This window comes from Sus scrofa, chromosome 13, assembly GCF_054392235.1.
Source record: "Sus scrofa isolate SSC_HxYL_T2T_F1_AM1 chromosome 13, Sscrofa_HxYL_maternal_Yorkshire_Landrace_v2.0, whole genome shotgun sequence".
Lineage (NCBI taxonomy): Eukaryota > Metazoa > Chordata > Mammalia > Artiodactyla > Suidae > Sus > Sus scrofa.
In genome coordinates this window covers 97,056,649-97,074,574 of record NC_139395.1, presented here as the reverse complement: position 1 = coordinate 97,074,574, position 17,926 = coordinate 97,056,649, and the positions used below count along the sequence as shown (strand labels likewise).

The 17,926-nt window shown below is 36.6% G+C and overlaps 1 protein-coding gene across 4 annotated transcripts in view; it reads right to left on the bottom strand.

Annotated features, from left to right (window-relative positions):
• RASA2 (RAS p21 protein activator 2) overlaps positions 1–17,926 on the bottom strand; it is a 122,281-nt gene that overhangs the window by 46,675 nt on the left and 57,680 nt on the right. For all 4 annotated transcript variants that reach the window (XM_021069544.2, XM_021069545.2, XM_084989877.1 and 1 more), the window contains exons 6-8: positions 6,863–6,946; positions 5,127–5,199; positions 1,293–1,369 (exon numbers count right to left, since the gene is read on the bottom strand). In XM_021069544.2, coding sequence (XP_020925203.1) covers positions 1,293–1,369; positions 5,127–5,199; positions 6,863–6,946 — 234 coding nt within the window. The remainder of the gene's footprint in view (positions 1–1,292; positions 1,370–5,126; positions 5,200–6,862; positions 6,947–17,926) is intronic.

Sequence of the window (17,926 nt, the reverse complement as noted above, 5' to 3'; positions counted from 1 at the left end):
GTCAGACAGTTATTTTATCTTTCACAGCAAATTTGACTTATAGCCAATTAGTTCTGCAGCTAAAATGTTTGTGGCAGAAATATCTATAGCAAAGATGCTCATGGCAAAGACACTAAATGGCCTAAGTACCAGACACATAATCTTACATGCTTAAAAATAAGAGAGTTAGCACTGTCATATACCTATCTAAAATAAGAAAGCAGAATACTGCAGTAGATTTTACTTAAAAGCACAGAAAGTACATAATTATCTTAATCTAAAAGAAAGCACTTAAGTTTCTTAGTTTCAAAGTCTAGGCTTTATTTCAACCTATAGCAATAAGGATTATACAGTTACTTTTTTGAATTTGAGAAAAGAAACCAACACAAGACTACAGTTTCTTTCTCAATTAAAACCAGTTAATATGTAAAAACTGGTGATTTAGACAAATACATTACCTGATCATTCCAAACATGTGATTAATACATCCTTTAGATGAACACACTGTTAACACCACACCTATACATGCATTTACAAAACTTTCCCCCTCCCAAAAAGCATAGATATTTAAGACCTAGGAAATAACGCAAACTTCAAACACATGCACCTGTTGAATTATCTTACAAGACTTCTTACCTCACTGAAATTTCTGTTAGACAGCAGATATGTTAAGAAGAATAAAAAAATTATTTCTAAATTGGCTAATATATACTTTTCTATATATACTTTGCATCCATTATGCTATGATTTCGAAATTTAAGAGCAATTAAATTTGGGGAAAACTGAAAATATAATAGGTGGAAGTTAGATCATTTGTGGTTTTTTATGTTTTGTTTTTTTTCTCTTTGGGGCCACACCTGAGGCATATGGAAGTTCCCAGGCGTGGAATAGGAGCTGTAGCTGCCAGAGTATGCCACAGCCACAGCAATGGCAGATCTGAGCCGCATCTGCAACCTATGCCATGGCTTGCAGCAATGCCGGACCCTTAACCCATGGAGCTAATCCAATCAAACCTTCATCTTCATGGATACTAGTCAGGTTTTTAACCTGCTGAGCCACAATGGGAACTCCTGGTCATTTTGTTTTTAAAATAAATACACCTTGACTATTTCTGCAAAGAAATCAGAATTTGAAGATAATCTGGATTTAAAATTAGATGCATGTTCCTCTAAGTTTGTTTTTTTCCCTTGTAAGTTTCATTGATCAACTTGCTAAAAAGAATTCTGTTATGCTTGATTCACCTTTTTCAGTTAAATTTAGGATTTTCTTTTGGCACAGAAAAATTTAATTCTGTAAAACCCCAAAACACATACCTAATCTCCAGCTTTTCAATGTCCTCCTCTTCTACCTGGAACTGGGACTTTCTGGTATAACTACTGGATCTTGTTACCTATAAACAAAATATTTTAATATAAGAATTTTAAAATACCTTTTCACTACCTGAACTTTACAAAACTACCAGTCCTAAAAGGTTCAACAGCGTTTATTAAAAACAAAGGAAAATGCCTAAGTAATATTTTACTCAAAAGCTAAATACAAGAATAGCTATGGAAGTAGCAGAGAGGTAAGGTGGTGTAAAACTATCAAAATCAATCTTGCCTCCATACCCTTCCTTATCAGTTTGATACACAGCAACACTGGGTTCTCTGGCTTGCATGTAATCTGTCGGTGACTCAGAGTAAAAGCATTCTATTTCAGTGAAGACTTTCCCACATTTCTTAAGATGCCAATGCCACCCTCACACTTCCTTCTCACATTTTTACCGAAAGTATCAAGGCCACCGCAGGAACTTCCTCAACTACTGTCCACCTGAGCACGTCTGTTCTCACCTAGCCCTGTCGTTACTTGATGAGTTTTCTCATCCTCTTCTGAACAAGAGCATGAGATGATCCTCCTCTTTTCTAAGACTGCTCCACCCACACACAGGATGCAGTAAGCATACAGTAAGCATTCAATCTATTTTAATTACAGCTTTCTTTACCAGACTGTTCACCTCACTCGAGTCTGAGAAAAATTCTCCCCTTAAATTACGGTCTTCCTATCTCTTTCCTTTCACAGACAAATATCTCAAAACTGTTATCCATCCTTACAGCCTCCACTTCCTCACCACCCACTCACTACAGAAACTCCTTACAATCTGGCTTCCTCACACATCACCCTCCTAAAACCCTCTCTTAATCACCAAGTCTGATGATGAATTCTTAGTTCTCACCTTCCTTGACCCCTTTATCTGAATGAGTGACCATAGAGTCATACTCCCTTTTCCCCAAGATACCCTTTTCCTGCGTTTACAGAGGCACTATCCTGGCTACTTCCGCTCCCTTTGCTTCTTTCTCTGGTACCTCTTCTTCCTCGAAACTTAGAGATATGGGTGTTCTCCAGGTTTTATCTTTCATTTTGCTCTAAGAGCTGCACAGTGCTGTGCAGTTTACAAAGTGCTTTCACGTCCATTATCTCCTGTGTTCATCAGAACACTGCTCTGAAGCAGGCAGGGCTAGATTTATTACCCTCATCTTGAAAATGAGGAAGCTAAAGTACAGAAATTAAGAGACATACTCAAAGCTGAATACTTAATATGTGGCAAAACTGAGCTTCTTTACTTTTCTTCTTTATTATATACCTCTGCTCCCTGGCTTTTTCTTGACTCTCTGCAAGCAATTCTTGATTCTTTATCTATAACCATCACGCATCCTAGTTATGAACTTCCTATGGGAAGACTTTACATGTCAAACCTCAAGCTCATTATGCCCCAAACTGAACCACTTATGTTTTCCTTCTTAACTTTTCTATTTTTCCAGATTTGAAATCATGAGAACATTTGACTTCTTTTACCTTTTCTGCTATAACTGATTTGTTACCTTGCCATTTGCAGTTTCTTTCTCATTCGTTTCTTCCTATTTCCATATTATTCTCTTAGATCAGACCCCTGCCTCCCTCTTGCTTTTTCCTTTCTTTTTACCCCCCTTTTTACAGCCATACTTGTGGCATATGGACCTTCCCAGGCTAGGAGTCAAATTGGAGCTGCAGCTGCCGGCCTACACTACAGCCACAGCAACAATGGATCCCAGCTGAGTTTGCAACCTACCACAGCTCACGGCAACGTCAGATCCTTAACCCACCAAGTGAAGCCAGGGATCAAACCTGAGTCCTCATGGATACTAGTCAGGTTTGTTACCGCTGAACCAAGACAGGAACTCCGCTTTTTCCTTTTTTTAAAAAACACCTAAACTACAATATTCTCTTGATCTCTGTTCTCTCTCTCTCAGCCATCTAGCCCACAGACCATGGTTAATTCTTCCCAAAACACTGCATTACTCTTATTACCTCCCAGCTAAAAAACATTCAGTGGGTAACATGGCACGTCAGCTTGGCTTTCAAGGCCTTTCATTAGTTGGTCCTACTTTATCTTTTCAAGCTCAGTTCCATCACTCCTTTTTAGTCAAATCACTACTTGCTACTCTTTGGACATAACTGCTTTTCCGACTCTATGTCTCTGCTCAAAATGTTCCTTCTCTAATACTCTTTCCTTTGGCTCCACTCAGCAGGAGCAGAGCTCTCCAAAATCTACTACTGCGTTTTTCTGCTGCATGTATGTATGCATGTGCATGCACTGGGTCTCTTGCTCTAGCTAGAGATCAGAGGTTGAACTTTATAATCAACTCAACAAAGGGCCCTTTGAATGAATGTTTCAAGGCCTAACAGGTATGCATGCATATAGCAAACAGGTCAGGCCTTGACTTTCAGAGGACCATCTGCTTGCTGCTGCAAGTTGTCCCTTTTCTGTTTTCTCCAGGTTAGATGTAACAGCCATTTTAAAATATAGAACAACTGAACTAAGTAAGTCCTTAGCCAGGAAATGGAAAGGTCTCACATTGGTACATTTTCCTTTGCTTTTCTTTCTCCCTTGCTTCCACCCCCAACAATTCTTCCTACTTCAATTTTGGCATTCTCAGCGGTGTTCCTTTATTAAATTACAGTAATCAGAAGTTCTGTTGTGCCACAGAGGAAACAAATCCAAATAGGATTCATAAGGATGTAGGTTCGATCCCTGGCCTCACTGAGTGGGTCATGGATCCGGCTTTGCTGTGAGTTGTGGTACTGGTCGCATATGCAGCTTGGATCCCACATTGCCATGGCTGTGATGCAGGCTGGCAGCTGTAGCTCCAATTTGACCCCTAGCCTGGGAACTGCCACTGCCATATGCCACAGATAGGGCCCTAAAAAGCAAAAAAAAAAAAAAAAAAAGCGCAGTAATCAGGCATGGCTAGATGCACCCTCACTCTCTTCACTTTGAAATATAAAGAAAAACACACAAGGAAAAACACGAAACGTAACTTTTTCAAATCTTCCCTACATGTCAAATCTCAAATGCAACATATTCTATGGTTAGAACACAATCTAGAATACAGCACTTGATTATTTTTGTTTTTTTCCTGTAGTTTTCAAATAATATGAAAAAGGATTTCTTTAACAAATGTTCCACATAAAGAACTCAAAAACCCTATATCTGGAGCAACTTCAAGGCAGCTCAAGTTCTCTATGAAAACAAGCATGTGTCCATCAAGCAATTTATCTAAAAAGAACTTAATAGTAAGGCCTTAATCATACAGTACTTTATAGTCTCAAAGAACCGTCACATTTGAACCTCATTAAAACTCTATGAGTTAGGAAGGACTGCTACTGTTTTCTCTTACAAAATTTTCCTTTCACAGGATGAGAAATTTGAGTCTCCTATGTAGTGATTTGTTCAAACACAACTGGGACTAGAGCTCAGATCTACCAAGTGATAATGTACTTATTTCACTAGCGGTTTTCAAAGAGTATTGTGCAGAAGAGTCCTAGTGTCACTGCACATGCAGACAGGCTGGATCAGATGAGAGTGTATGTGAAAGGGTGTGATACTGATGATGAGTGAAGAGTGGATGTGGTCCTAGACCTCTCCATCCTGAAATCAATCAGAGCTCTGCCATTGTTTTATGCACTAGGCCTCCGCTGTCTTAAACCATGATTCTATTGCTTTCGGGAAAGAGATGCTTAGTTGCATTAGATGATAAAATTATGACCATGGCCCAAATTTGAAAAAATAAGTAAATCAGCATTCAATATTCAATATTTCATGTTAACATTTAAATAAAACAAAAAGTTACCTCAAAATAAAAGATTTCATTAAACTGCGGGTTGCTTGTTTTCTTCTTTACTTTTGTCTTCTTTTGGTCATTCCTGTTCCAATGTGGTAGAGTTTTACCTTGTAGAACTTAATAGTACACAATTATAAAACATGCTATTTCCAACCAGGGAGCTGACCTCTGTTTAACTGTTAAGACGACTCAGGGAAGACTGTAGCTTTCAATATTACTTGAGGAAAAAAATAACCTGAGTGCTCTAAACACTTAAACCAAAGAATACAAGTTTTGTATATCTGATGTATGCCAAGATTTTATTATTCTTGCCACAGCTATACTGCCAAGTTTACTTCAAGGGTTTTTAAATAACACATTCCATTACATAAGCAACTTAAAATAAATGGTAAAAGGAAGACAATGAAATTCAGAGTACCTTTATCTATGCTGAAAAATGCCCAAGGAACACGAAAAGCATTCTTAACTCAGTTTACTTCTTGGGATTCGGCTATAATGTGGCTTTTTAAAAACAACTTTTTATTTTGAAATAATTGCAGATTCAGAGGAGGATGCAAAGAAATGTACAGGGAAGTCCCATGTAGCCCTTCCTCAGCCTCCCCCAATGATAACATCCTATACCACACAGTACAATATCAAAACCAATGGTGACTTTTTAAAAACTAATTCATATGCCAGATAGTTTCTATCTGTACATTACTAAATAATTACACTAAAGAATTTGTCAGGTACAGCTTATATACAAGAACAAAAACCAAAAACAGCTCCACTGGATTAAACACTTTTAACATACAAAACTAAATCCATCTGACAGCATGTTATAGGACTGAGTATCTGCTTTTAAATTTAAAATCATCTATAATAATAATAGACACTATTGTTTGAGAACCTAGTAAGTATCAGGCATGGTGCTAGTACTTTACATAAACAGGGGAGACAAAAACATTTTTCAAAGTGACTTACTGGTGATTTTCTACAAAATAAGAATACATAGAGAGGTTGGGGTTGGGAAGAAGCAGTGTCTGTGTGTGTGTATTTCTGTAGAGGGAACATTATACTCATTGTTTCCTGATTCTAAACCTTCAAGTTGTAGACCAATTTCAGACTAGTCAGACTCTGAAAGAAACTATAATGAAATTATAAAATAGAAAATACTACAAAGTACTATAGATTTTCCATAAATTATCATAAATAATTTAAATCAAAAGATACAGAGTACTTCACCATGTTCTGGTACTTTAGCAGTTTATCTACAGCTTGGAAATCTCTCTGTAGAACACAGATGTCATGAGCAGAAAAGGTATTTTTAGTCCTGAGCTGCTTTCCAGATAAAAATATGGAAACTTCCTTGCTATTGTAAACTAGCATTTATTAAAACAGGATCTTACCTACAATAAAATCTAAGACATTTGAAAGTAGGAAGGCTGATGATGAATGAAGAAGGTCAAGTTTATGTTTTAAAGTAAACTTTAATTATTATAAAACTGAGGCTGCTCCCCACAGCCTAAAAGTATGGCAAATTTGAAATGGCACTCATTTTCTTTTATAAAAACAGGAGATGGTTGTTTGCAAGTATATAACAGAACTAACTGAAGAATTTTCTTTCAAAGCATTCATTACTTTTGCGTCTTAAATAGCTATTTGGCATGTGCTCTTAGAACCTTAGTTTTGTAATTCTTAAACTTAAAAATCTAATGATAAAAAACAGGTCAATAAAAATCTAATAATAATTCAATAAGCATTACCGAGAAGGGCCCACTAGAGAAACTGTTGCATAAGGGTCACAGCTTTGTCCGTTTATGAGAGGCAACCCATGGCATGCCTTGATGCTAAGAAACAATAAAGGAAAATCAACATATTATATTCAAGTCAAACAACATAAAACATTATCTTTAATTACTAATTAATACATTCAAAAGGTTAAAATTGTTTTCCACATGTCTACAGCTGTATGCCTTAACCATCTACCCCAAACATATGTGTGTGTGCACTTATTTACTTATGTTGTATTTCCAAAATAAGGTTAGACCATCACAATCAGTACTGATTTAGCACACAAGGTACATCCATCAAGGTACACTCTGTGGTTTGATAATACATTAAAACTGCTGTGGCTTCTAAAAACGAAAAGAAAGCGGTGTGAACCTTAAAGGAGAAACTACAAACCAAGTCAGATCTGTGGCATCATATCCTCTGCTAAAGCATGAATGAGAAACAAGGAAACAACTGTGGTTTCCACTTAAAATCTGATTCATAAATAGAGAGCAAGCCTCACATAGTTCTGCAGCCTTTTACTCTGACTCTCAGTAACAGTTCCTGCACTATTCTGTAGAAAATGTTTTAGACCATAAAAACCAAGGTCATCTCATCCACTCCATGGGTATTTACAGAGAACACAGACTCTGCCTTAATAACCTCAAATTTTCTCACTAAATTACTGAGTTCACAAATTTAGCTTAGCATCTAAGGGTGTACATTTCCTAATGCCTAAAAGAAACTGAAGAGTGTTAGTTAAAAGTATTCTTTGTTAAAAGATGTGGGCTATTGAGCAACATCCTAATTTCTTTCCACAACCCATAGATAATATATGTGGGTGAAGTGCAAATGGTGTGCTGCCGAGTAAAGAAAGAAATTATATGACTCATTTCTATTAAATTGGGTATCAAAAATCAAATTTTAAAAATTTCTGAAACTAACCAAAGAAAGCACAGGCTAAGATAACAATTCTGGTTATTAACATGAGGCTTAGATACAGTCACATTTTCCCACTGTATACAGTTTGAAATTTATTTTTCTCATGCTAAACCTCAGAAGGATACCTGATTTTTATACAGTATTTGCAGTTTACTATTTATTTCCACAGGATGCATCTAATTCTCACAACTGCCTCTGAGAAGAGTATCATCATGCCATTTAAAGATAAAAGTAAGGCTCAAAAGTTTTTGTGAGAAAGTAACAACATAAAGCTAAAGAGGTAATGCAACTGATAGGAAGTGGACCAAGACTCAACTTCTACTTTCTTAACCCCATTTCTGAAGTCCAAAGCACTCCTACATTCCCACTGTGCCTGAATATATTGTACTAGTTTCCTTATAATAACAAATTTCTCATGTAAACACTAATTATGAGAAATCTTAAAGAAATTCACTATAATTTTATGAAGTATAAAAATACTGAAAAAACACTGTTCAGTATACAAAAAGACTTCTCTAAGAATACTAATGACCCCCCCAAAAAAACCAAAAACAATGCCCCAAATCCAAAAATCCAAAAGTACTGAGACTACCAAATGATCAATTTAGTACACTAAATTATCTTGTACTTTATTTATATATGACATACAGAGCATTTTATATTGACACATTTTCTGGAAATTACAAAGGAAAATAAATTTAGTCCAAACTTGTTCATAGTACAGAATGATCTTATCTCTTCCTTGGATTTTTTTTTAAACTAAAAGACCTATTAACTTCTACTCTAATTCTTTAAGAGTACATAGCACAGGGAGTAACAGGAAACAGATTTACCTTCCTACCTCAAACAATTTTTTTTTTTTAAATGGATAAAATCAGCAGCACAGGACAGAGATCTCTTAGTGGGAAACAAACGAGGTGAGCCCGCCAACTGTCCTAGCCTATTGCTAGAAGGTCTCCTTGAGAGAAGAGAGCTGGCAGTGAAGAACTAGACTAGAGATCCCAGGGCAGATGACTGGAAGAAGAAAAGAAAGCTGAACACAGAGAAAGAAACCTCCAGAGAGCTACAAAAGTCCCCCAATGGAGTATATACATGTGAGGAAACGATCTGAGGCTGTGGAAAGAACCATTAGAAAAGAGCAGACAAACAATGCCTAAAGCTCATAAATGGCTAGCAAGATAACTCACGGGCCACAGCAGAAAAGCTGTTAATTCATGGGTACTGCCTCAGCAGTGGGAAAATATTAGCTCTAGACTAAAGGCTGCTCTTGTTCCATCTAACAAAGCTTAAAACAAACCACAAATGAATCAAATTGTTTCCAAGTAACTAAACTGAGTCTTCAAGTATATTAGTAGCAATACAAAAATATCCTGCAACTTCACAATTTCTTCACAACAGCGAACAACCAGGAACACAAAGAATCAAGAAAACATGACCTATGATGAAAAAGAAAAACAAATCAATAGTAACAGATCCAGAAAAGACAGCTGATAGGATTAGTATTTTCTATATCTTAAATAATGTAAATAATATGTATAAGATGATGTAAATAAATATGTTAAGTATTTACATAATGTTAGGGATTAAGATTTTCAATGTAAGAGAAAGAGGTACAAGTATAAAATCAAAGTTAAATTTAAAATCTTGCATTGCTCAGCCATAAAAAGAATGAAATAATGGATGGACCTAGAAATTATCATACTAAGTGAAGTGAGACAAAGACAAAAATCCTAAGAGATTGCTAATATGCGGAATCTAATAAAAATGATACAAAGGAACTTACAAAACAGAAACAGACTCAAAGACTTTGAAACCAAACTTATGGTTACCAAAGAGGAAACATGGAGTTGTGGGTATAAATTAGGGGTTGGGACTAACATACAAACTACTGTATATAAAATAGATGGGTAACAAGGACCTACTATATAGCAGAGGGAAGTAGATTTTGCAACAAAGAACACTGCTAATATTAGAATGAAGAGGGTTATTTTATATTAATGGGCTCAATTTTATCAAGAGCACATTAAAAAAAAAATCCTAAAAATTAAGTTCCTATATCAGAGCTGAAAAACAAATGAAGCAAAAACTCAGAACCGCAGGGGGAAATGGACAAATCCATAAAAAGCTGGCAATAAAGCAATTAAGAACGAAAGTTTAAATAATACTGTCAACAAAACTGACATAATTAACATTTATTAAAAACAATGTATCCACCAAAAGCAGAAAATGCTCTTTTCAAGTGTACCAAGATAAACTATATTGGGAGGACAAAAAACAAGTCTTGGTAAATTTAAAAGCATTCAGATCATACAAAATATGTTGACAACAGTGGAATTAAATTAGAAATTATCAACAAAAAGATGTTTGGAAAATCCTCAAATATTTGGAAACAAAATAACTTACCTCTAATTAACCCCTGAGTCAAATAATAAAGCAAAAGAAAAATTATGAAGTATTTTGAAATGAATGAAAATGAAAACTCAGTACATCAAAATCTGTGGGATTCAGCTAAAGTAGTACTTAGAAGAAAATTGCTAGCACTAACACCAACATTAAGAAAGAAGATTTCCAATTACTGACTTCAGCCTCAAGAATAAGAAACTTTAAAAAGAAGAGCAAATTAAACCCAAAGTAAACAGAAATAATAAAAGAGAAAATCAGTAAAATAGAAAACTATATATATAATAAAATAAAATCAAAAGCCATTAAAAAAGATCCTTAAAACTGATAAGCTTCTAGATATACTGATTAGGAAAAAAAAGAATGAGGATACAAATTACTAACATTAGAAGTAAGTAACGTGATAGATATTAACGAGATAAAAAGGAATAAATGAACAACTTTAAACAAAGATTTGAACAACTTAGATTAAATGGTCAAATTCTTTGAAAGAGACAAACAACCAAAACTTAAAAAAATTTTTTGGAACAGCTATGTATCTAGTAAAGGAATTGAATTCTTGTTTAAAAACCTTTCCAACAAAAGATAATCAAAAGAAAAACACTCCAGGCCCAGAATGGCTTAACTGGTGAATTCTTATAGTAATCATGTAAAAAATAAATTACATCAATTCTATAAAAACTCTGAAAATCAAAGAGGAGAAAATACTTGCTAATTCATTCAAGGAGGCTATGAATACCCTGATTCCAAAACCACGAACATTACAAGAACCAATATCCTTCATGAATTTAGATGCAAAAAATCTTTAACAAAATTTCAACAAATCAAAGTCAGCAATACATAACAATATTAATACAACATGACCAAGTGGATGTTGACTGAACATTCAAAAATCAATCAACAAAATTCACCATACTGACAGATGAAAACAGAAAAAGCATAGGGTCATTTGAATATTCATCCCTGATAAAAATTCTTAGCAAGTCAGAAACAAAGAGGAACATTTTCAGCCTGATTAAGGGCATCTAACACTCTACTTAATGATAAAAAACCCTACGGTAAAGAGTAAGACAAGGATGTTTGCTCTCACAACTTCTATTCAACGTTGTACTAGAGGTTCTGACCAGAGCAATAAGGCAAGAAACAGAAATAAAAGGTAGCCAGACTGAAAAGGAAGAAGTAAAACTGTCTATTCACAGATGACACAACTGTCTGTTTACAAAATCCAATGGAATCTATTTTTTAAAAGCTAGAACTAATATGTGCATGTAAAAAGGCTGCAGGATCAAAACAATTTTTAAAATTTCTAAATACTAGCAACAACCATATATTCAATTTGTCTCAACTTTTTCTCTCTCCTGAGGTTCTTTTCTTTAGCTCATTTCTCTAACATAAAAATCACTGCCTGGAATTCATGTTACTCTGTGCCTATCTAATTATTCTGTTTGTCTCCAAATTTCTTGACCTCCCTTTCACTCCTTGCCCTACTGAAATTTAGTTTTCTCTACATTTGTCATTCTATGGAAACCTCCTCATTAAGGTCCCCCAAGTGTCAAATGCTATCCATGTACTTCACAGCTCAGCTCTTCTCTTGGATTTTTGGGCTGCAGGCAATATTTCTGACCATTCTCATCTTGAAATCCTCTCCTCTCTTGGTTTCCTTGACCTTCACTCTCCTAACTTCCCTCACATCACCTGTCTCCTTCATGTTTTTCTCACATGTTTTTCTCCCTTTAGTGCTGGATTTGCTCTCAGTCAACTGCTCTCTTTGTGCTACATAACCTCCATTAAGCCTACTTCTATGTATCACATCTATTCTTATGGCCACAACTATCATCAGTCATATATTTCTATATGAGAGGTCACCACAGGATTTAAGATTTTAATATCTAAATGCCTGATGGAAATCCCTACCTAAGATGTTTAAAAGCAGCTAAAACTCAACTCATTACCATCTCTTATTAAAGCAGCTCCTCCTCTAGTATTTTTTTCTTCATTGTACATACCCCCACCACTCAGTAACACAACCTAGAAATCTTGGACCCACTTAAGTGCCTCCTTCTTCCTAGCTTTCTTATCTAATCAATCAGTAAGCTGTAGTGATTCTACTCATTAATATTTCTTCCTCTAGCCTCTTTTCTCTTATCTGCAACTATTGCTCTGGCACAGAATCTATCACCTCTCACTTGGATCACACTAACACCCTTCAAATTCACCTCCCAGTTTCTATACTTACTGCTATGACAAGTCTAATCTTTCTAAAATGCAAATCTGTCCATACTCTATTGTCTAAAATCTTCCAATATTTCCACCAGCCCATGTGTAAGTCTTTTAAAGTTCATGTGATACACAGGGCCTCTAAGGTCTAGCTCCAGCATATTTCACCAATTACTGACCAATCTTTGACTCAAAATTCAAACCAAACTGCTTTTAATTATACACACACACAGACACACAAACACCATGCTGTTTCCTGCTTCCCTATTTTTGCTTATATTATTCTTTCCTTCTGGGGGAAAAAAAAAAACTCACTTCTAGGCTAGCTACTTTCTGTTCATCCTTTAAGAAGACAAATGTTATCTTTTTTCATTTAGTTATTTTAAAGATGTATTTAGTGCCTGTTAAGTGTCAGGTGCTAGGGTCATGAGATGAATAAGACAAACACAGTCCCTGCCTTCATGGAGCTTAGAGTGTATTTGAAGAAAGAAATGACAAGTAATAAACCAAAAATAATAATAATTACAAATAGTGATAAGTGCTATGGAAGAAAAAGAATAGGGTATTCTATTTTGGAATAAGTGATATTTATGTTGAAACTTAAAGGATGAGAATGGACCAGCTGGAAGAAAATGACATAAAGTCATTCTAGGCAAAAGGAAAAGCAGATGTAGATCTCTGAGCTGGCATAGTAATGTCATATTTGAAGAACTGAGAGAAGATCAGCAAGTGTTATGAATAAGAGGAAGACAGCCACAAAATGAAATCAAAGAGGCAGGTAGGGTTGCTAGATCTTATGGGCCATGATAAAGAAGCTTGGATTTTATTCTAAATGCACTGCGAAATCACTGTTTGAGCTGGGGACTGACATGATCTAATTTATGTTTCAAAAGACTGACTTGGGCTACTTACAAAGAGAATGGATTGCAAAGTGGAAGACCAGCTAAAAGATTATTGAAATAGTCAAGGTAAGAAATGGTTTGAGGAGTTCCTGTCACTGCGGCTCAGCAGTAACAAACCGAACTAGTATACATGGGGATACGGGTTCAATCCCTGGCCTTGCTCAGTGGGTTAAGGATCCAGCGTTGTTGTGAGCTGTGGTGTAGGTCACAGATGCAGCTCAGATCCCATGATGCTGTGGCTGTGGCATAAGCCGGCAGCTGCAGCTCCAATTTGACCCCCCACCAGCCCAGGGAACTTCCACGTCACAGGTACGGCCCTAAAAAGCAAGAACGAAAGCAAGAAAGTAAGCAAAAAAGAAAGCAAGAGGAGTTCCCGTAATGGCACAGTGGAAACGAATCCGACTAGGAACCATGAGGTTGCAGGTTCTATCCCTGGCCTTGCTCAGTGGGTTAAGGATCCAGCATTGCTGTGAGCTGTGGTGTAGGTTGCAGACGCAGCTCGGATCCCACGTTGCTGTGGCTCTGGTGTAGGCCAGCAGCAGCTATAGCTCTAATTCGACCCCTAGTCTGGGAACCTCCATATGCCGCAGAATGGCCCAAGAAAAGGCAAAAAGACAAAGAAAAAAAGAAAACAAGAAATAAATGGTCTGAAATGAGATATCAATAGATACTATTAAAAATTAGAAAATTCAAGAAATACTTTTATAGAACCAGTAAGAATTGGATTCAATGTGTGGGGAGAGAGCGGAGAAAAGATTTGAAATGACTCTCAGACTTTAGGCTTGAGCAATTAGGTAGATGGCAACACCATTTGCTAAGGAATATAAGAAACAACAGTGCAGTTTTAAATGTGTTAAACGTGCAATGTTATTAGATATCAAAGTAGAGGTACCAAAAAGGCAGGTGGACATATGAGAGTGGAGCTCACAGGAAGAAGATCTGGGTTGAATGCACAAGGTGTAGATAATTTTTCTTAACCTTTTATTTTGAAATGATTTCTGACTCTCAAAAAGCAGTGCAAAGAATATATGGAGTTCCTGTATACCCATCACTCAGTATTAAAATTTTGTGAAACCAAAATAGAATTATAGAAACAGGAAACTAATATTGATATGATGTTAGTTAGTAATAATATTAACTAATCTACAAATCTTACTTAAATTTCACTAATATCCTTTCTCTGGTCATGGTGCAGTGTGGGATCTCAAACTGCACTTTTTTTTTTTTTTTTTTTTTTTTTGTTTTCTTTTTAGGGCCTCACCCACAGCATATGGAGGTTCCCAGGCTAGGGGTCGAATCAGAGCTGTAGCTGCTGGCCTACACCATAGCCACAGCAATGCAGGATCTGAGCTTCCTCTGTGACCTATCACAGCTTATGGCAAGGCCGGATCTTTAACCCACTGAGCAAGGCCAGGTATTGAACCTGCATCCTCATGGATACTAGTCTGGTTTGTTAAGTACTGAGCCATGATGGAAATTCCTTTTTTAAAAAAATTTTTAATTTAAAAGGCTATACCTGCAATACATGGAAATTCCCAGGCCGGAGACTGAATACAAGCCGCAGCTGCAAACTATGCCACAACTGCAGCTATACCAAATCCTTTAACCCTTAGCATGGGGCTGGGAATCAAATGCGTACCATCTGATTCCCAAGCAACCCAAGCTGTTGAATCAGATTTCTAACCCACTGCACCACAGCGGGGACTCCTCGAATTGTATTTAGTTGTCATGTCTTCCTAGTCTCCTCCATCCTAAAATAATTCTTCAGTTTTCCTTCCTTGCCCCATGATCTTACCAGTAGTATTACTGTGCAGAATATTCCTTAAATTGAAATTGTCTGATATTTGCTCATGATTAGATTGAAGTTATGCATCTCTGTGTCCTTCTCAATGCAATTTACCAAGAGGTACTGAATGTGCTAATGACATTAACTTTGATCACTCAGTGAAGGTGGTACTTATCAGACATCTTATGGAGTTAATACCATGAGGCTATGCAAATATGTTATTTGTCATTATATTTATTTAGCATCTATAGATGAAGTGTCCCTGCACTAATGATCACTGTACTGTCTTCTAGTGGTGATTTTGCTATTTCCATCATTTATCCTACATTCATCAATTAGAATTCTACTATAAGGAAAGGTAATCCTTTCTCTTCTGTGTATTTATTTAATTGTTAAATCAGCAGTGGCTCATGGATATTTATTTTATTTTACAGGTTTTAATTCATTATTATCATTATTTATTTTGATGCTCACATTGTCCCAGATTTGGTTATTTGGAGCTCTTTCATATTGACTTCAACATTCTTTCTACATACTCTCATTATTTTTTAAGCAATTCCTTACTTTTTTTACTCCACTGATGCTCCAGAATCATCTTACGTTTTCTCTGCCCCGAACCTGAAATTAGCCACTACTTTACAAAAAAGTCCGGGAGTTTCCACTGTGGTATAACAGGACCAGTAGTGTCTTGGGAGCCCTGAGACACAGGTTTGATCCCTAACCTGCAGAGTGGGTTAGGGTTCTAGCACTGCGGATCGAATCTGATCCCTGGCCCAGGAACTACATATGCTGTGGGATGGCTAAAATGAAAAAAATTTGTCCAGGTTCTTTTTACTGGAATAGCTTGAATACTGTAGCTATTAGTCACATGTGGCTATTTAAATTTTAATTAATTAAAATTAGATAAAATTTAAAATTTATTTAGTTGTTCTAGTCATATTTCAAGTTTTCAACAGGACACACAGTGGCTATCACACTGGACTGTTAAAACAAAGCATTTTCGTCATCACAGAAAAGACTAGTGCACAGGGCTGACTGGAGAATGCTATTTAGAAATCAAGATACGGGTGCTCAGTACACTCATTGCTACTAAGATGACACTGCTTCCAGGCCTTCTCCTTAAACAGTATACACACACACACTTATATCTATTAGACAATGTTACTTTGGGAAGCCTGCCTTGAAAGGAGAGCAGGGAAATGGGGATGGTAGCTTGGGGAGCAGGCCAGAGGTGAGGTCTGTGAAGGTGTGCCTCTTAGAAAGGGAAATCCTAGAACATGTTTATATCCTGGTGAGAACAATCTAAAGAGCAGGTAAAGCCGATGAGACAGAAGAATGGATAACTGAAGGAGCAAAGTCCATGTGTAGCGGAAACAGAATCCAGAGTTCAGATGAAGAATTCACTCCCCAAAAGAGAAGGGGCGCCTCCTCTACTACAACATATAAGGACAAAAACATGGATGGCCATACAGGCTTGCAGATTTAGATTCATGAAGATGTGACCAATTTACAGTCCACAGTGATGGAGAATCTCATAGGTGTATTAGAGAAGCACAGTAAAACTCTAGGGTAGTGGTAACTAACCACATGAGGTTTGTGACCACAAATTTAAAATAAAATCAATCTATGTGATTTCCTCCAGCAATATTCAGGCACACACTGAACACAGAGGAAGAGGTTGAGTTCATTCATATAAAAGGAATATAAATATAAAAGAGATGAAGAGAAGAGCAGGGTAGTTTAGGGAACCTCTAAGAAAATGACTACAGTGACAGATCATGGAAAATAACCTAGAGGGAAATAAAAACAGGAGCAGGTAAGAGTGTGGTAAAGATCAGTGGATCTTATTGAAGTTCAAGAAATGCTGCAGAGGGGAGCTTCCAGGTCTGGAGGATAATAGAAACTGCTGGGATATGAGCCTTTCCACACATTACTCCCCAAAACTGTAAGTTTAGCAAGGAACACAAAGAAAATAATACATAAAATCATGCTTTCAGCATTACTAAAAGACAGAGATTACCACAAACTTCACAATACCCCAAAAGTTGAGAAATCAGCAATAAAGTCCACAAAGCTACTACTGGAACTCTGTTGCTGTGAGTATGGACAGTGAATATGGTCAACAGAAGCTTAGGTGAAAAAGAGAAGGACAAAAAGAATGCAGACCAGCATATGTCCACATATAGACCTGTTTGTGAACATTTATAGCAGTTTTCTTTTAACAGCCTCAAACTGGAAGCAATTCAAATGTCCATCAACTGGTGAATGGATAAACAAATTCCATACAAAGGAATACTATTCGTGAATAAAAAGAAATGATCTGGTCTCCAGTTCAAGGACAAGATAGAGTAGATACCTATCTCCCTCTTCTTCCCATTAAGTATAGCTAAAAACCCTGGATGCTACATATAAAATAAACATAAGAAAATTGAAAGGTTGAAGAAGGCAAGCCAATTAGAGAACTTGGGACCCAGGGAAAAGCGAAGCAGTGAATTCCCTGGGCTTTCTTACACTTTACGTATCTCAGACCGAGTGCTAGAGAAACCACCAACCCAGAAACACCAATGAACATGGACAAAAAATACCCTAAGAAGAGCCAGCTTTCTCATGCCAAAGGAACAGGAACAGGGCAGCTTAGCAAGACAGAAACAATTTTAAGACAGTAACCACCTACTCCAATCAAACACCATGAGAAACACTGTGGCTCTACCCTCAACCCCATTAACAGAGGCCAAAAGTTAAGGGGAAAGCCTGAACTTCTATCTTGGACAAGTTGTAATAACCTCCTTCTTCCCATGGTGTCAGCGGAG